This window comes from Corvus kubaryi, unplaced genomic scaffold (genome assembly GCF_017639235.1).
Source record: "Corvus kubaryi isolate FWS band 111438036 unplaced genomic scaffold, C.kubaryi_AGA036_p1.0 37385, whole genome shotgun sequence".
Classification (NCBI taxonomy): Eukaryota; Metazoa; Chordata; class Aves; order Passeriformes; family Corvidae; genus Corvus; species Corvus kubaryi.
Window position 1 is genome coordinate 4,131,189 of NW_024581127.1, and position 20,188 is coordinate 4,151,376.

The following is a 20,188-nucleotide window of genomic DNA, read 5'->3' on the forward strand; positions in this document are numbered from 1 at the left end:
AACCCAATTCACTTATGACTTTCATTACATTTATACGTCTTTTTATGTTACTTTTATAACTCCATTGATCTCAGGAAGCTAAGAACTTTTCTAATACTGAAGAACATAAACTCGACAATTAGAAACTATCACTAGAATAATATTAAATAATTCTGTGAACTTATATTATTTCTATTTTATAATAATATGTATTAGTGAGGACAGCAAGCAGAAAAATCAATGCAACACAACTAAGGTTATTTTGTGAAGTCATGTGCAGAAAACTTACTTTAAATGAATCAGGAAGATACTCAACCATTTCCAGCAAAGGACACTTATTGGCACTGGAATAGTGAGAGAAAGTCACAACAGCTTCTTCCCATCTGCAAAAAATTATTTCAGATAATGCAAAATTATTTAATTGCTTCTGTTTTAAATTAACTACTTTTAGATTATTTGAGTTTTATTTAAGGTATTGAAAATCATAACATATAACAATTTTATGCACTATTAAATGGAAACTAAGCTGTTTCGGGAATAATTGAGTAATATTCTGGATGTTTCTGTAAGAATGATTCATGTTAAATTCTGTTATCAATTAAACAGAAATGTTTTGACTATGTTAAGATCTCCTAAAAAATATGAAACTGGAATGAATTCTGGAATCTTGGGTTACAAAAGTAGGCAAGTAATAATAAATACAGTAAAATCCTGTGAGTATTCCTGTAACTCTTACCAAAAGATGCAATGATTAGGCAATAGTGTAATGCTTTATTCCTAAAGTGGGGTTTCACTATACTGTAACATAAAATAGTCTAAACTGCAGTTGAAATGCCACATTTTAAAATATGTGCAATATTTAAAATCACAATTTTAAATTAAATCTCTTGAATTTTTTCAGTGGTATTTACACTTTGATTAATATTCTGTAGGCATTAAGCATTATGTGATAGGTCAAAATTATTTCTGATGGCTTCTACATGTTTTTTAACACAGAATCCAAATACTCAATGTAATATGAAAAACAACTTGCCACGTATCTGACGTCCATTACAATTATGCCATTTTTGATTTGTGCTCATTAGAACAGAACATAACCTCTGGAATTTTAAACTAAGTACTCAGTTTTACTTATTAAACTACAGATTTTCAGAATTTAATCTAATTCTAAAAAACCCCAACAAAACAAAACACACTGGAAAATAAATTCAAAAAGTGTTTTCTGTATACCTTACCTTTTGTGCAAAATGACAGCAGACACTACATCTTTTCTCCTATTGTGTATTGCTTCATGGAAAAAAGAAGCTACTGCTTTGTTGAAGAGAATTTTTGCACCATAGTCAAGAAGTAACCTCACTGCTTTTGCATGACCTTCTCGTGCAGCCAAGTGCAGAGCTGTGTTCTGAGCAGACAAGCAGTATAGCAGTATGTGAGCAAGTAAAAAAAGTGTTTCAGTGCTTTCCCACATTGAAAAGCCACAAGCTTTTTGCAGTTTCAAATCTCAAATGCTTTTACTAGCAACATAGAACATTAGAATATTGTCAGAGATTCTCATAGAGATTACAGACATGCTCTTTATGTCTACAGCTACAGTAGGGCAACATCTGAAGACGAAACTCACTGTAGGTAAGAAAAGCCAATTAATTAATATCTTTTAGTTTCATAATTAACGAACTGCAAGTCACCAATAGGTAAAAATGATGGTACCTACAGATACAGAACACCTGCATTTGATAATCAAGAAGAGAAGCATCCAGTTATATCCAGATGTTCTCATAAAAAAAAATCTGCAAGAAAATCTGAGGGCACAATTTTGTAAATGGAACATTTCTTTTTTCTTTGGTATTTTCATAAAAGTAAGGGAATGAGTGGTTTAGGAATCAAGTACACTGAAACTGACTTTTGAGAGTCTTCTGAATGCACCCAGATTCTTCTGATTGAAATTAAGGACAAAGAATTGGCTTATCACAAATTTATAGTCAAGATTTGTTTCTAATCTAGTAATTCTAAATGTTTTCAACACCAGTTCTCAGAGAAATTAGCAACAGCTTCTGTGTTGGGAATTGAACAGTTCTTTAAAATGATCGCCCTATGTTTCTGATGGGACAGGTTCATACAAGAGGCCTTCAATCCAAGAAAGGGATTCTGTCTTGATCTAATACACACTGCAGTTGTCCACACTCCAGAGCAAGATAGGTGCTGTTTTTGTTGGACAACACTGTGCAGTGGATATTAAACAATATGTTAATGAGCTATAGTTGATACCAGATTTTCAAAAATCTGTGTAAGTTCTTTAAATTTGCCTTACCGATGTTTGTACTACATTGCTAAAATATTCTTGCACTGTACAGGGAGCAAGGGAGACATGTCTAATACACTCAGTATTTCATGTTTTCTATTAGGCTATTTGCTATTTTTTGTCTCCCACTTAAAAGAATTGGATAACAATTTCATCAATCATATATTTATTCAAGAAATGAACATTTAACAGTGGTGAAATGTAACAGCACTGAGTCTGCCACACAAAATAAAGTATTAAACATGTAATACACAGTGGAAAACTAGTAATAGCCTAGCCCTGACATTTTGTCTAGAAGCAATAGCAGACAAGAAACAAATAATGTTAACACATACCCCTTCTTCATCCACTCTGTCAGTACACTTCACATTAGTATCCAAAATGATCTGCATTGTGCGAGTGTATCCTCCAAAGGCAGCATGGTGCAGGGCTGTCCAGCCTTTATAATCACTTACATGTAATGGTATAAAATTAGTTATTATAAATAAAACACCTTTTATAAATTTAAGGTAAATGTAAATGTATGCTCCTTTGACTCAGACCTCTTTTCTTTGGCATGAGTACTGCAGAGATGTCCATGCCTTCTGTCAACTACTATGTGAAGGTCAATATACCATTCAGAAATACGAGGTTCAACTCAATAACAGTACTCAGGTCTCCCTCTTTTAATCTCTGTTTCCGAGACATGAGGATCTTTGACCTGAAAGCAGGACTTACTCTGCAAGGCAGAATGCCTGTGAACCACCAGTCCTAAGAAACCCTACTCAAGCCTGTAACTGAAGCTGAAATGATTGTAATATTTCCAAACCAAATTTTTTTCCATGAAAAGGTTCAATATTCTTCTCTCAGGTGGATTCAGAGAAACCTCAGTTTCCCCAGCATTAGAGGCCTTGGCTTTACAGCTAGCCCTGACTCTCTGTTTTACAAGTATTTTATAAACATGCTCTTATGCTGCATGTTTGTATTTGCATACATTAATATAGTAATTATTCTAATATACTCATATTTATATTGCATTAACTTCCCAGCAGATGAACATAAAACATAGGGGGATACTTCTTTTTTGGCTTAATGAATGAAAATCTGTATACTTACCAGAGGAAAAGAGCCCCTCTCTTCAGAAGAAACTGAACTACCTTCTCATGACCATTCTGGGCTGCCAAATGAAGGGGAGTCATTCCCTTCTTATCACCTTCATTCAAAAGTCTTGTGTCTTTCATATCTCTTATAAGTCGTTGACAAGTATTGATGCGCCCATAGCTTTGCAAGATACACACAGAAATTAATGTCAAAAATACAGAAATTAAAACCATGGCATGGATTCCATTGCCCAGACTGTGCCACTAACCTGGCAGCAAAGTGTAATGGCGACTTCTTATCCCTGCTCTTAGAGTAGATGGAAACGTTGAGGCTGAGTAAATTATTTACAGAGAGGGCCACTCCTTGTCTGCATGCATAATGCAATGGAGTGCATCCTTCATTATCTTCATCCACTACGAGATTTTTAATATGTTCCATCTGTTATCCCCCCAAGAAATACCCAAAAACAAAAAAAGCAGAATTACATGTGTATCTCTTATGCTCCATATCTTCTAATAGCTTGCAACAATAGCATTAATACTTTAAAGCAGTATCTAAAAATAAGAAATAAACTTAAGTAAATTTAGGAACAAAGAGCATTTTTTATCTGCTGATTTGGGCGTCACCATTTTTTTCAAGCAACTACTCTTCAAAGAACATAGGAGTCTGCTAATTTGCATCCTTACTGCAGCCCAGCCACAGCACAATACAGGAAATTCTTCTTTGCTGCCATTCCAACATAATGCTCACTGCTGGCAGCAGAAGGCTTGTACCTTCATACATAAAGGCAGTCTTATAGTCTAGATTCAGGAGCAAAACCTCTGATTGTCAAAACCCAGCAGTTCACTGCTTTACAGTGTAAATTCATTTCCCGTTTCTCTTTTTTCATCTTCACTTCCCTGTTTTCCTCTGTACCTTGTCTAATATGCTACAACCTTTCTTAAAACAACAAAAAAAATCCTCCCACAGTCTGATCCACTTATTTGTCCGAATTACTAATATGATCCATAATCAGAAAGTGCAGAGAACTATCACTCTGTTTTAAAACTGATTCACTACATCTGCTGAAAAGGGAGGCTAAATCCATGCTGAAACACAATCACAGGTGTTCACAAATTTCAGCACATGTTTTAAGATGAGTTATATTTGATTCACATTTACAAGGCTATTTCTGGAACTCTGGAGGCCAGAAAATTTAACTGCTTCAAGCAAGCTTGGGCTCTATCAATATGAGTGCTTCATTTCAACATAGCCAAATACAAATTTATGTTCGAAATCTTTTTACAAAACCAAATCTAAGACTTCATTATGGTCCAGTCCACAGAAAGCTCCTGCAGAATATGCTGCAAATTCTAGATGTTGACTGATTATGAGCACGTCTCCTAGCTTTACTGCATGCAAGCTGGGAAAATAGAAGTGAAAAGTTCTATATTTTATTGCCTACCTCTTGAGCTATTCAATCCCCCAACAGCAAAATAATTTATGGGATTATGTTATTCCTTTGCCTGGCAATAAGAAAACTGTATTATTGGCTTTGAAATGTTTTCATGAGAGATATGTGATATGCACCTCTTCAAACCATTTCTTGTGACACTGGGCTACTAAACAAGTAACAAGAATTTCTATAAACATACTAAAATAAAATGGTAGTTGCTTTTTTCTTTACATTTTCTTAGTAAGGGTAACAGAAAGACATAAATTGATATTTACTGTACCTGTTGCTTTTTTCTTTACATTTTCTTAGTAAGGGTAACAGAAAGACATAAATTGATATTTACTGTACCTGCAGATATTTCTCATTCAGATGCTGTAATCCTCCAGGCTGCAACACGGTCAAATGCAAGAAATTCCGACCAAGATGATCTTTTAATGATACATTTGCTCCTAAATAAATATGGAAATAAATACCAGCAACTTCAAAACTGCTGGTTCTTGGCACTACATAATGATGTTTAAGACAAAGGAACAAATGTTGAACAAATATGTTTTATAAATCTATAAAATATTCAAGTCAGCCTTGTAATGTATAATTTTGCTTCCCAAAAAAATCACTCCTACCAACAGCTTTCATCATTCTCTTGTGTGTATGCATTTTGTATTTCATTGCAGTACTAAGGTTTATATGAGGCCCTTATATTCTAAGATGCTGAGCACCCACAATTCAGGAGGAAATTTAAAGATGCAGATAATCACCTCTTCTAATCTTTGAAGTTGTAACCTTATTACACTTTCAAAACTTACTATAAGGCTTTTTAACAAAATCAGTTGTACTATTAACTAGAGGAAGTAGAGTAATAATCATTAACTTGCACCAAAACACAGCAAATGAAAGAGATATAGCTCCAACATTTTCAAGGTGACTGTGATTTCATAAAACCATGGGTGAGGCTTGAACTGTGGGCTTTAACATTCAAAGATTGGTTGCTGGTACGAAACACAACTCTGTATGACTGGTGCATTTATTCTGCAGTTCCGCTTTACTTCGTGAGCTGCTGAGAAGTGCAGGGATGGAGTGCCAGTGCCACCTCCACCTTGAGAAGCGTGACACATGGCATACACATTCTTCTAATAGCCTGTTCATGCTGTATTTAAAGGGGTGAAATCATCACACCACTTCTTCCTTTATCTCAGGGGATACCAGCAGTGTGCAGCTGTTTAGCTCAGCTGCTCCTGGGATGGATGACAAAGTAGTGAATTCAAATTGAGAGGAAAGTTGGACCCAGAGTTTTAACATGAATGAACCCTGCTCAAAGGAAGTATATAAATATATATATAGTATGTGTATATTCCTTTTTTACCTTTTGAGAGCAGTAAATTGACAATTTTCCATGATGCACAGGAAGTGGCCAGCAGAAGTGGGGATCGACCTTCTATGTCGACGCTATCAATATTAGCCCCCTGCAAAAAAAGAATTCCAAGTTTATGGTGAATAATGAGTAAATGAAACTTTAAAATGGTGCTACCCTTTATCATCATGGCAGAAATATAGGCATTCTTAGTAACTTCAGATGCTCCAGATAAGTAATTTCACACTACATAAATACACAAATAAACACATTACCTCTCTCTATAAAACTGCTAGGGTTTCTATCCATCAGCCACAGCCCAATCATCTATATATAAAAATTCAGATGCCAAAATAATAGTGGCCTACTTCTAGGTATACTGAACTTACAGCTTATGATCTTTTTTTAGAGAACCTTTCCATGTACTTAAATTCTCAATATAAAATTTTAACTCGAAGATACCAGGATTGACACTATGTAAAAATGCAAAAATTGTAGCCCTTTAAATGGTGTGTTCTTATGTATCAAACAATTAGCAGAAAAAGATCTTTCTGAACCTCTACACGATTCAAGAAGTAATGCATCCAGAAATCAGTAGAGTTCAATCTGCATAGCTTGATCTATATTAATTTTCCATTCTTCAGCACAAGCAATATGAACCAAGTCAATTTTGATGCCAAAGTATCTGTATCAACAGTGGGCATATTTTATTCTGTTTTGTCTACTTTTGCACTGACACATATTGCCAGGACAGTATGGTCACTATAGTCACAGTATCACTATAGTCATATCAGCAAAGTACTACTGTAAGCATAAACATATCTATCTAAAAAATCCCACCAAGGGAGCAGGAAGATACAAGCAAATGAACCAATGAGATGTATGTATATTTTATGATGGTTTAGACATAATTTTTTTCTAGATATTGAGTTGCAAGTCAAACTTGATGAGTTGAACAAAGTACACAAAAAAAAATCTATTTTATTTCAGATAATATTCAAAGTTGATGAGAAAAAAAATCAATGGCAGCTTTTCCATTAACTTGAATTATCTTTGGGTCCAATCTTAATTTAAGAGAATTAATCACAATCCTGAGCAATATTTACTTTCTAGGATGGTAACACCTGTAATGTAGTAATAAGAAGCACTTAATAAATGGACAGTGATTACTTTTTCACGGAGAACAGGAAGCTTCCAATGTATGTTCATTAAATATTTGGGAGTAATACATGCAAGACTCTTCCCCCATTTACCTTTCTACAAGGTCAGACAACCACTTAAAAATTTTTTTTTTCATCAAGAAACAGACCTTTTTTTATCCAAGTGTCTCATTTATTTCAGTGAATACAGGGCAGCAATTTCCAGTTCCTTATGTAATATTTAATCACCTTTCCGCCAGCTAACGTAATTGTTCAGCTTTTGGTAAAGTGAATTTGGCAGCATTCTAATTACTTATCACAGTAAGAAGTAACTTATATATTGTCACATATATTTACCTCATTTATGATACAGCTGAAATAAGAGTTTGTAAAATAGTTTCTGAACTCCATTTACTTTTCCATTTCTGCTACCCTGAATGTATTAACATAAATGAGTTAAACAGATAACAGATAAAAACAAACATGTCAATTTTGTAAATATCAATTAATATTTGTACCAATTTAATCTTTCATTTTCCTTTTAGCAAAGACGCAGGAAGAAAAAGGGGAAAAAGTAAAAAAAAACAGAAGAAAATGTGTAAAATTACTGCTTATTTATTTTGAATAAAATGTGAATATTTAATGCATAAAATAAACAGATGCTTTTCTTTATTAGAACCCAAAAGCCTTTCTGAACTGGAATTTGCTAGTCCTTTCAAGCAGTTACATTGCTGCACCTTTTCTTTTTCACCCTCATGTACACCACAGCATAGGCAGAACTTTGTGATCTTGCCAGGAGTCCAAGGGAGGAGGCAGCACAGGCTGTACATGCAACATTCCTCTAACTCCAACTGTCATATTTAGAACCATTCCCAGACAGGATGAACTAAAACAGTTCTAAAGCATCAGAACTGACATACTTCATATGGAAAGCCAAAGAAACCCTCAGCAAATCTTCTGTGGAAGAGGCCAAAGTAGTCAAATGGCACTCAAGGAATGAAAGTTTGTTCTTAGCAAACGCAGTGTTAAAGGTATTTATGATATAATATTTTGTACACACAAGCCTCCACATGCAAAAACTTGTAACTGCGCTTCTCAGGTAATAAGGTTAGTTGACAGGTGGTTTTTTCAGAGAAGTTTAAGTAGACAAACCTCACCATTTCACATTTGAATCAAAAATAAGCACAACATCTAATTTGAACTAAATCCCTGTAACAGAATTTCTGAGAAAAGCAAAACAGTACGTAGAAGAGAATTTCTTTTAGTATAATTGCTATGAAATTAAGTAAAAATCCTAAACACACATAAAACAAAAAAGAAGTCTGATGTTTTCTGAAAATGTTCTCAGCCAAGTGGGGCGCAGAATGATTATATGAGCTTTAATTTAATTGGCAAAAATGGGCATTGGGAGCATAGCCAGTAGCATCCCTGATAACATTTCTTCTCTTTGTCCTTCCTAATTACTCAGTGAAGAAATACAACCAAAGCACACAGAATAAAAAATATTTCTAGATCATGCACAAACTTTGATATACAGCTATGTGATCCCATAGTAATCATATGTACATTCTTTAAAGAACAGATTTATTTCTGAAAAAAAATCAGATGAAATTCAATGCACGTTTAGCATTTGTTTTATATTTCATGTCTGGAAAGTGTAGTATGACCAGACCACTTCACCATATTTGGTAAAAGATGTTTATGAAACATTCTGAGGAAGTAAAATGGAAATAAAAATGTAAGATTTCATCCTCTGCAGCTGTGGGATGATATTATGGATCCACAACTACAGTTGTACTGTAACTCTCAATTGTACATTATGAAATGTATATGTCTATCTATCTAAATAGCTTACACCTGAGAACACATTCTGCTTTGTGAATTTCCTCTATGCAGACCTGTAGCAATAGATAGCAATAATCTCTAAACATGTTGCTTGATTAAATATTTACCATTGAAATCAAATACTCCGCCAGTTCATAATGATCAAACAACGCTGTTCTGTGGAGAAAAATGCAAAAATATATTAATATTAGAAAGGACAAAGAAGTTTCAAGCCAAAGGATAGCATTCTTCTTTTCTCAATTTTCTAATATTTTCAAATAAATCAATTTTAAAACAAAGAGACAGAGAGCTACTCTTATTACATAATTCATTTTAATGAATTGTTTTAATTTTTCTCATGGAGTTATCTTTCCCAACTAATTTCAGTTAAGTTACTACATTTGAAACTCACTGCAGGAAACAAAGACCTCATTGGTAGGTAAACAGGCACTTTATCCCCAATTTTTAAGAGAACCAGTAATTTTGCATGTCAAATCATTCAATATACCACACAAGGTCAATACAGAATTCCATAAATTTCAAATGCAGTTTCTTCCAAGCATGTCTGGAGCTTGAAATTAATTTCACTATTCAAAAATAATTTGGTTGTGTTTTGTGCAATAATGCTAGTATGAGGTTAAAATGGCAATGGCTAAATGTATTCTGAGTGTGGCAGGCAAGTCCACTTGAAAAAATATGAACAAACTAATCGGTATAAATTGGGCGTTTGAAGCATAGTCAGTATCATTAGATAAATATACTGATAACAAGTTGTTGTCGGTTACCAAAAATATTTTAAAGCTGTCTATACACTTGGAAACTTCTCCAGTTTTATTCTACAGTAAGACACTGAATTATATATTACAGGGGAAAAAAATGGTCAAAGCATGAAAGTATAGCACAGTAAATACACACAGACAAAACGTTTTCACAAGTCAGACCTCTATGAAATATCTGGACTCAATAAGCAACACAGAAGGATAACTCCAAGGTTGTACTGTATCTCAAATGAGTTGCCTTAGCATTACAAGAGGTAATAATAACATTGGGTGTACTATAGTTAGAACTCATTACTCAAAAGATGCATCTTAAAAATCAAGTCATGGTTCCAAATATGTAGAGATGCCTCCATTATCTATAGTAGGCCCTTCCAGCCACACATTAATACTGAATGTTTCACAAACACTCAAATTCCAAGGTGACTGGAGCGAAAGCAATGTCAGTTATGAAATATTTAGATGGAAACACGACAGTAGGAATGCAAAAGCATCAGGTTCTACCTATCCTTCACTGCTGCTTTGTTTCTCAACAAGTTAATGTTCCTACTCAGTTTTTTTATGTTCTGAGATATTTAGGTGACTTTCTACCTTTCTGATGATTCTTGATAATGTTTTTGCTGTTTCACAGACACCGAGACTAAAATAGTGTTGTCCTTTTTACCAAGCTTTTTTCAAGGACTGTAATTTTCACTGATATAGCAGCCAGTTATCTGTTCAGTAGTACAAGTGTCTGCACAATTTGCTTTGGCTTTCTGTCATCACTTTGTCTTCAGTCATGTTCTTCCATGGTAACATTTCCAAGTGTACCCAAACATTATCTTAACTTTACAGCAAACTCTTTTAAAGTCTTCAATTATCTTTGAATCATTTGACTTTCTACTGTGTCCAAAGAACGATCATCTCCACTGCTTCTACCACTTACTTCATACTGTAAAACTTCTTGCAGAATAACACTGTCAAATAATTATAGTTAAATGCAGTGAAACATATCTTTCTTGCAGAAAATATACATGGGAAAATATATTATATTCCATAGAGTTGGGAGACAGGATGTTTAACCAAGTATCTTTCTACTACAAAAGACTGAGGAAACTTCTCCACAGTCCAGTGCTCTCGTTTTAAATGGAGTGTGAAAGACTAGAAGTCTTGAGTATTTTTACATACAAAAACACCATTTGCAGCTTTGAAGTCACAGGGAAGTGTACCAACATTTCCTTTTACTTGATCAGGTATAAGGTAAGTCTTCTTGGAAAATAAAAGAAATATTCTTTTAAACAATTTATATCATTTTTCACTCATTTTCTGGAGAACATCAACACGTTAGATAAGGGCACTTCTTCCACATTATCAGAAGATGTTAACAATTCCATAAACTTGTTCCCCTACTACTTTACTGGAGTAAATTTTCAGTGTGAACTGTTAGTGACCATTCCTTGACATGGCTCCAAGTAACTAGAACTGTTTTGATTTTGGTATCAGCACCAAGATTTTTAACATTCTGACCAAATTTTTGGCTGTTTCACACTGCAGTAAAACCACCTCCCATACCAAGATTCAAATAATGTGGAAGGGTGTTCCAAATGCAAGGAATAACAAAGAATATCATGGCCCACAATTTATAGTGAAATCTGGCACAGCAGCTTCCTACCTGTGAAGCAATGTTTCCTTATTCCCATCTACAGCATCAATAATGGATTCCTCACCAGCATAGGATGACATCATTAGCTTTACAATCTCAGTTGCTCCTTGAGTGGCAGCAAAATGAAGTGCTGTGCATTTTTCATTCTATAAATGGGAAAACGAGACAAAATATAAATATTTAAACCTCAGAAACCTATCTTCCAATCTATTAAACACACTAGTGAACCAGCCCAGGATTTTTAATTCATGAATATCTTTTTATGCAAGTAATGAAGCTTTAGTCTTTAACTGAAGTAGTAGAATTCTAAAGAGATTGATAAAACCAGAAAGGACTAAAGAGACAGTTTTAACAGATTACTATGAAGCTTCTTATCACTCTATACAAAGTCCTTAAAATTTGAGATAATTATACCCTTAACAATCTTTTATACTTTAATTAAAAACCAGACAGATACAGCACCCTTTAGTACAAGAGATGAAGCAAAGGAAAGCCACAGAAAACCATTTCTAGGCCAGTAAAAATGAATAAGCAAACAAATGGGTCTATAAAATACAGAAAATGCATTTTTTTTAAATGTCATTTACTTCCTTAAATGGAGTCTTCCTTAGAAGTAACTCTTAAATCAACTTTTCTGCAGGTAAAAAATAACATTGTCCAATATGCTGGAAAACTATTATAAACTAGACAGTCATAAAATAATTAAGCCATATATACATGATTAGAACAATATTTTCTAAAACAGGAGTCTGTTTAGCTAGATGGGACAAACCAGCTTTGATAAATGCCTGAGCGTTTTGACTTTCTCATTTTTAGAGCAGGAACATTTTGGTGAATGCATTGGAATGAGCTTTTCCCCAATGCCATAAGCAGTCTGACCCATCACAAAACCAGCAGCATGAATCATCTCATGCAAAAGCTGTGTGTTCAAAGAATCAAACCCATAAGAGAAGGCAAAACTATGTTCTAGTTTTGCTCTCATGAGTTGATTTCATCCTTGCAAACATTTTGATTAATGATATATATTTTTTAAAATGCTTATTTATGAATGAAGCTGGGCACAGACCCTTACATCAGCAGTGCTACACCATGGTAGAGGCAGTAGTATCACAAATTTGTGTTTGCTTATAAGGAAGATACTGCAAAGGCCAAGGCAAGGCTGAGGATAAACAAGAATGCATCATAAAGGGTCAGACTGAAGATCCCACTTCTGGGAAGGGATGACCCCATGTCACTTCTATAAACAAACGTCACATTTTGCCTGATTTGAACCAGTGACTTGTTTTCATTTGCTGCTCCCTTGGCTTTGCATTGGAAGAGACAATGAGCAATGATTATCTGCTCTTCTTTTTTTCATACCACTCAGAGATTTAGAGGTACCTAGATTTTATCACAATTACATTTTGCTCCACTCTGAATTTTACCTGTTTTAGATCAATTTGGGCTCCAAATTCAATGCACATTTTAATCATTTCGAGGTCACCACTCTGAACTGCCAAATGAAGTGGACTGCACTTTCCATTATTGGTAAAATTGATGTGGGTTTTAGCAGAGTGACCCAATTCTTCACCTAAGAGATGAAAATAAATGGATTTTTTTAAGTGAGAATGAGATAACAGAAAGTAAAAGGCATTCAAAACAAACATATTAAGTGTGGAATAATATTCTCCCCTCTCAAAACAGAAACCTGTCACATCTATCATTAAACAATAGATGAACGTACATTTAGCAAAGGAGCTAGCTGGCTGCTGCAATCATACAAAAGTTGGCAGTAAAAATTGCTCTTAGGAATAACTGCAATAACTTCTTGTAAGTTCAAACACAGTTACAATTGCTTTTTTTCACAGTTATTTGAGAACTAAAGCAGCAAATTGGCACTCACTGCTTGGGAACATTGTATTTTACCTTTTTTCAAAAGAATTTCCAGACATGTTTTTGCACCTGAAAATGCCGCTGCATGGATAGGCATACATCCCGTTTTGTTTGGTTTACATATTTTCCCTCCGTTTTCAATCTGAAAAATAATGTCTCAATACAGCTTAATGGCATACAGAAAAATCTGACAAATGAACATGCTCTTACAGATACAGTCTCCTGGATAGCTCTCTCCTTTTTCTTAATGTTGCATATGTGTTATGAAGTTTATATACATGTATCTTTTGCATGTTATGGCCATACAATGCATGTGCTTCATTCTGTCTTCTTATGACCTTCAAAATCAGTTTTTTTCCTTAAGTTTGCCACTCAGATATAGATATAATATACCCTCTAAAAGATTAAAAAGTTTCTTAGTAACCCATGCAAAGCCACTTGAACACTTGATCCATGATTGACCTTCCTGCATTGAACAAAGACAGTACACAAGGAACAGAATAACACTGCATCGAGGCAGAGAGAATCACCTCAAAAGATGATGGATAAATATACCTACCAGGAGTGTCAATGCTTCAGGATTGTCCTTGTAACATGCTACAATTATAGGTGTGTTCCCTGCTTCACCTTCCAAGTTAACATCTGTACTGCTATGTTGGACTAAAATCTAAATGTTTAAGAAAAGATTCAGTCAATCATAAGCCAAACATAACAATAAAAGACTGTTCCATTATTTTTGTTGTTTACAACCTATAGCACCTGTGCAACTTACTCGTTTTGCATGCCAAAAGCTCACAATGCATAGGCAGAGGAAACACAAAATGCAGGAGAATACAAAAATATGCTGGTGAAAAATGCAGATATGAACAGATATGAAGTAAAATTCTTTCCAGCTGACAGCCAGGTAACTAAGTTAAACTCTGCACATAGCTGCAAAGGATTTTAAAGCCTGGTTTAACAATATCTCAATAATGGGAGAAAGTATTTTCTGTAGTACATTGCAGATAAGTATTTTCAACTGAAGATTTCAACAGAAAATTCCCTGGCAAGTGGCAATGTTGTGGAATCTGCTCAATTAGGAATCTGTTCAGTTGGACAGTAGAATGAGGGGAGATGGGGCTTGATGAAAACTGGGACTGTGCAGTCCTGAAATCCTGCTCCAGTCTCTAGGTTAACAGCTGACACTGAACTATCAGCATCATCAATTATCTCTATGACTGCTTCCAGCACTTTTTGAGAAGCAAAGGATCTGGAAACTGTAATGACCCCACTGCTTATTTATTCCACTAGCTACATATTTATTTAATTGTCTTTCAGTAATTCCAGTTATTTATTTTTTCTGTACTAGAGAAACTGGTGCATTTTAATCACTCTCAGGCAATTTGGCAATAAAAACCAAGGGAGAATTAGTCTGAACAAACAACAGAGTGGGGAAAAAAATGAGAGCACAGATTCAGTCAAGAACCGAAGCACAGAAGCTGATAAAAAGCCCATTTAAAAAATGTAATTGATTTCAGATTTCATTGTTCTTAGTTCATAATAAGTACAAATTTTGTAAAAGATTTGAGGACACTGAAACATTTCTAAAGAAGTCTGAGCCTTGAATACAGATAACATGTGTTTCTTTTGTGTGGATGAACTAGAACAAGAGAAAAAGAGGAAAGCAAGTATTGCAATTTTAAGGTTGCATTCATCTAAAAAATTTTAAAACTTTACCAATTCTAAAATTCTATCCCTATGCTGCATATGAAATGAAAACATTCTCTTGCACTTAGACAAATGGTTAAAAAATTATGCTGCTTAAAATCTCAATGCTGTTGGTATTTTACAAAGTTCAACATGGACACCTTAGTAATTTCTTCACAATATATTTTTGTGATTTTTTAATTGCAGATTTAGTTCTGCTACTACTCAATTGATTATTAGAATGTTGGTTGTAAGAACTGTGCTTTCTGACTAGTTTTAATCTGGTTTTTACTTTAAAAATACACTAGTTTCAAGGAAGTCTTGATACTTGTACAACATCCCATACAATTGTAAAAAAAAATCAGAGCATTATAATTTGAAATAACACATGCCTACATGAAGTTTCAGTGTTAAAAGGAACCCTTTTAAAGAAAGTTCCTTGCGTTTGCAAAATTGAAAAGCATTTTCTGTGAACCATAATGACTACTATCATAGCACAAACATCAGTATTCCTATAAATCAGCAAGTTACTTTTTATTTGCAGTGCTAAGAAGATGCAAACATTTCTACAGGCATCACGTTACACATCCTGCTCACTGAAGAAAGCATATGAGGAGATATGGCATGTATCAACAAGGCCTTGGTGCTCTGCACGCAGCTGCTGCTGAGCTACTTATCAAGTGTGTACATTTACATGGACTTTAGACTTACCTTGACAATTTCATTGTGCAGGGACTGAACAGCCATATGCAAAGGTGCCATCATATTGGAGTTGAGAATGTTTGGATTCGCTCCTCTGCTGAGAAGCAAACGAACGCTTTCAATCTGGTTTTTCTTTGTGGCCCAATGTAGTGGGGTATTTCCAGAAGAATCCATCACATTTAATACTAGGTCAAAGGAGAGAAAACAGAACAAAAACCAAAGCAAAACCATCAAACATTCTGATTGCACTGGAAAAAAAGCGCATCCTCTATGAAGGTGTAGGTCTCTGCTACTGCATTTCTTTGAAAAAGGAAAGGAAAAGATTTCATGAGATGCAATGCATTGTGTTAAATTGATTAAATATTGTGCTGAATATAGCGTATTTGTGAGAGAAATGGGAAACCTGTCTATTTCTTGCCCATTACTATATATCTTTTTTTCCTCATGTAAGAAGTTACTTGATTTCCCTCTCTCCTTGACTCTTTTTCCTATTTTATTTGGCTTTGCAGCTATTTCTTTAGAGGCTGCACAAAATAAATGAGTGCAAAGAACTGAAATAAGAGATAACAAATAAGTGCTTGCAAACTGTAAGAAAATTAAAGACCATATATACTCTGTTTCACTTCAGAACACAAATCAATTCACACCAGTTATAAAAATGGTCTGTTCTACACATATATTTTGAGCTTGAAAACTGAAGATAAACTTCAACAAATACCCTAATAAATTATGACCAAAATGACAGACTGAAAATAAAAAAATATATATTTCAGCTAAAATAATCTAAAATTAGATTGGCCATCAATAGGTGAAAAAAACAAGCTTTTCAGGGCCATTGTAGGTTTTCTCAGTAGCCTACAGTCTTATCATTGGAGTCCGATGTAGTTCACAATGCTCATTATGTAACAGACACATAATATGAATAAGGAAGACAAAGTCAAGTCTTCTGTACATCACTGTAGCTTTCTTTTTCATAGTGAAGACTATCTCTCTGAGTGTCAAACAAAGTAAGGCATATTGATTCACTGCGTTAGAGAGAAAACAGTCCTACATAACAAGGGCGACCCAAACCACACCCGAGACAGTGCAAACTGTTTGCAAGACAGTTTGGATTATATATATTATATAAATGGAGATAACACATATCAGTCCTGTTTCAGTTGGGTAACAGACACCTTGGTTATTGAACTTTTCTATTCTGCTGAATAAAGTAGTTCATAAAGTGCACGTTACCTTCGCAGGAAGAATCGTCTATGATCAACTGCATTAGTTCTATTTGTCCTCCTTCGGCAGCGTGATGCAGTGGGGTGGCATTTAATTCATCCACTTTTGTAAGCCCAGAACGATTCTTCTTGATGAAGCTCCGTAGCCTACAGGCACTTCCATCTGAAATAACCTGTTTTGGAGAAAAACATTCTCCTAAAAGGCTGGAAGTTAGCAATGCTATAATGGGTTTTTGTGGGCATCTTACCACTCAGTAACTCCCTCCCAGTTTGGTTTCATACAGAAGTTCACAAATCATGATCAGATTGAGCCAACAGTGAAACTCTGATTGGTTTAACTGACTGCAATGTAAGATCCAGATGAGAAACAGCGCAAAATGAACAAAACTGGTAATCATCTTCAACACATTGTTTTCTCTTCTGTAGTCAGCTCAAGATCCTTCCCTCACCACGGAAAATATCAAACAAGCAAATTCATCACTTATGTTTTTGTACTCTTTCCTGTAGTGGCCATGTCAAATGAATGCAACAGAGAGGAAAATTAATAATCTTGATAAATTCCTTTTTTTAGATCTTTCTACAGAGACTGATACTGTGTACTTTGGTTTCAAGTTCAGCCATTTGGCTTCTGTGATGTTCTTTATGTCTGGGAAACCAATATATTTTTTAATTTCAGCAGCATGCTTAGAACATCAGACTATTATCTCAGCCTGAAACAACCCAGTATCTGCCCAGTGAGCCCACTGACAGCTTGATATATTCCAGGTACTATGCTTTACAACCAAAGCCCACTATGGAAACTCTGCTGATTCTTATTTTATGATGTTCTCCAAATATTTTTGTTACAGTGATTCAAACCCCATATTTCTATGTGAAGAAAAGTGATAGAAAAAAATGATTGCAGTAGAATGGGCAGTAATTTAAGAAACAGATATGAAAAATTAAGAGAGAATAAAAAAGAAAAAGAATTCAACTACATTGGATGGAAAAAAAGGAGAAAAATGCTTATCTAATGTAATGCAAACTTTCAAAAGGTGTGTAAGCAAGCAAAGAATAAAAAAAGGTAATTTCCTAAAATCACTTCTTTTTTTACACATGTAAAAGAAAAGGAAAACTTTGCCCTCCAGGATACCCTGAGTCACAAAGACTCAACAATTTTTGCTGTCCTTGAGCAAATATACATTATAGGGCAGCCCATTCATGAGGTTGAGCACGTGTTTAGCTTCATTCACTTTAACAGTCCCACTGACCTCAGTGAGGTTACTCATGTCAATAATGTTACAAATGTGTTTAAACATTTAGAAGACTGAGGCCAAATACAGGGCTAGTGTCTGCCTCAAAGGTGCAATCAGAAAAAGCTAACTGAAAACATGTGATATAATCGTGGAAAGGGTATTTAAGATGAATCATCTGTCACAAAAACAACAGGTCAATTACACACACAAATATCTATACATTTTAAACACACCAAAAAGCTGTCTAAGAAAACCTTGTTAGAGAGCCCAGTATTTTCTATTCCTTCTAATGTTCTACCTTTAGTATTTCTATTGATTTAGACCACATTTTTCCACTTTTAACCCTGGATTTATTTCTCAATGTAAGACAAAATGTGGCATGATGATAATTTCTATCAAAAAAGTAAGATTTATCAGCCAATACTGCAGTGTTTCACTCACAAAATAAGGAAGAAAGAAGTCAGTTAGGTGTTCTCAGTACTTGGGTTGGTTAACAACAGCAAAGCAAGCTATGGTAAACAACAGCAGCTCCTTTGCCCTGTGTCTGAACAGTTCTGTAGCAACAGATCACCCACCAGAATGACAAACCACATTATGCTGGAGAGGTGTTGCTCAGGTCTATAGCTAGCACACAGAAAACATATGTGAATGGAAATGACCTCAGGAGGTACTTAAACCCATCTATAAACTTTGTCAAATTTGTTTAGCCTGCTGTTAAACTTCTCCAAAGTTATCCAAGTCTTCCATCCTGTAAGCAAACTCTTCCTTTGCCTAATTATTCTTACCCTTAAAAAAGACCTTGCCAGATTTTGGTCTAGGTCTCCCTAACAGCAATACAAATGCATGACTTCTCATCCTATTCTCTGTTAAAAGTGGGAAGATATTACGTCCTTCCTGGCTGCAATCTCACTTTTGTAGTTGCACTGTTGCTTCCCTTTCCCTTCGTAACAGTCCCAGTGCTTCTAAACTTTTCTTTTGTGTCATTCTTGTTAGCTGATCTGTTAATTTCTGTCATGACCTCTGGACTTCCCTCTAAGTCGGAGTCTCTTTCTGTGCCCAGGGGGAATGTGTGTTCTGTGTCAGCAGCCTGCCACCCACACCCTCCTTCGCCTGCTCCCCTACCTTGCCGCTCAGCCTCGGCCACACAACATCAGTGTCCTGTGCCTTGGCACCGGACGGCCAGGGCTACTCCCAGCCTGTCTCCTATCCCGCACAGATCCTCCCTCCCGGGTCCGCTGAGTGAGCGGAAAGGGTCTCCTGGAGGAATGGATCCCTGGGACATAACCACTGCCGAGCCCGCACAGCTCCAGAGACCGTCCGCACCCTCGCCCACCTCACCCTCCACCTGCAGCCCTCTCTCCCAGCCCCGGGCCCGCCGCCCCTCCGCACGCACCTTGAAGACATCCTGCGAGGCAACGGAGGCGGCATCCGCCTCGCACACGACGCCCTGGTAGGAGCTGGAGACGGCCGCCTTCTCCCGCGCCCGGCACAGCCGCAGCAGAGAGCGCTTCATGCCGCCCGCCCGCCCGGCTCCGAGCAGCGCCCGCTCCGCCGACCTGCGAGGCGACACAGCGAGTGACGGCCGGGACCCGGCGGCCGCGGGGGAGGCGGGGAAAGCGGGGAAAGCAGGGAAAACAGGCGGGGGCGATCCCGCCGGGGCGGGCATCCCTCCGGGCGGCGGCTCCCACTGCGGGTGGGCAGGCCCGGGCGGACCCCGCGGGAGCGGAACGCCTGTGCCTGGCAGGGACCACCGCCCGAAGTGGTGCTACCTACCCTTGCCCTGCCCTCCCGCCTCTAAAAAACGGGCTCGAGTTTTCTCCTATTAGTTTCTCTTTGGAGCCATAAAATTTTCTTGCAGAATTTTTTTGACCAGACAGCTTGGGGAGGCGTGGACAGCTGTAAGAAGAGTATAGAAAGAAGCAGCATGAGGTGTTTCAAAGGGTTA

At 36.2% G+C, this 20,188-nt stretch overlaps 1 protein-coding gene across 1 annotated transcript in view; it reads right to left on the minus strand.

Annotated features, from left to right (window-relative positions):
* The window catches only part of TRPA1 (transient receptor potential cation channel subfamily A member 1), a 37,560-nt gene extending 17,643 nt beyond the window's left edge, over window positions 1–19,917 (minus strand). The window contains exons 1-15 of the mRNA XM_042036396.1: window positions 19,637–19,917; window positions 17,019–17,181; window positions 15,795–15,970; window positions 13,957–14,064; window positions 13,431–13,539; window positions 12,950–13,095; window positions 11,535–11,671; window positions 9,236–9,284; window positions 6,157–6,256; window positions 5,142–5,242; window positions 3,627–3,796; window positions 3,374–3,538; window positions 2,614–2,728; window positions 1,215–1,381; window positions 269–362 (exon numbers count right to left, since the gene is read on the minus strand). Coding sequence (XP_041892330.1) covers window positions 269–362; window positions 1,215–1,381; window positions 2,614–2,728; window positions 3,374–3,538; window positions 3,627–3,796; window positions 5,142–5,242; window positions 6,157–6,256; window positions 9,236–9,284; window positions 11,535–11,671; window positions 12,950–13,095; window positions 13,431–13,539; window positions 13,957–14,064; window positions 15,795–15,970; window positions 17,019–17,181; window positions 19,637–19,909 — 2,073 coding nt within the window. The 5' untranslated portion in view covers window positions 19,910–19,917. The remainder of the gene's footprint in view (window positions 1–268; window positions 363–1,214; window positions 1,382–2,613; window positions 2,729–3,373; window positions 3,539–3,626; window positions 3,797–5,141; window positions 5,243–6,156; window positions 6,257–9,235; window positions 9,285–11,534; window positions 11,672–12,949; window positions 13,096–13,430; window positions 13,540–13,956; window positions 14,065–15,794; window positions 15,971–17,018; window positions 17,182–19,636) is intronic.
* Between the last annotated feature and the right edge of the window lie 271 nt (window positions 19,918–20,188).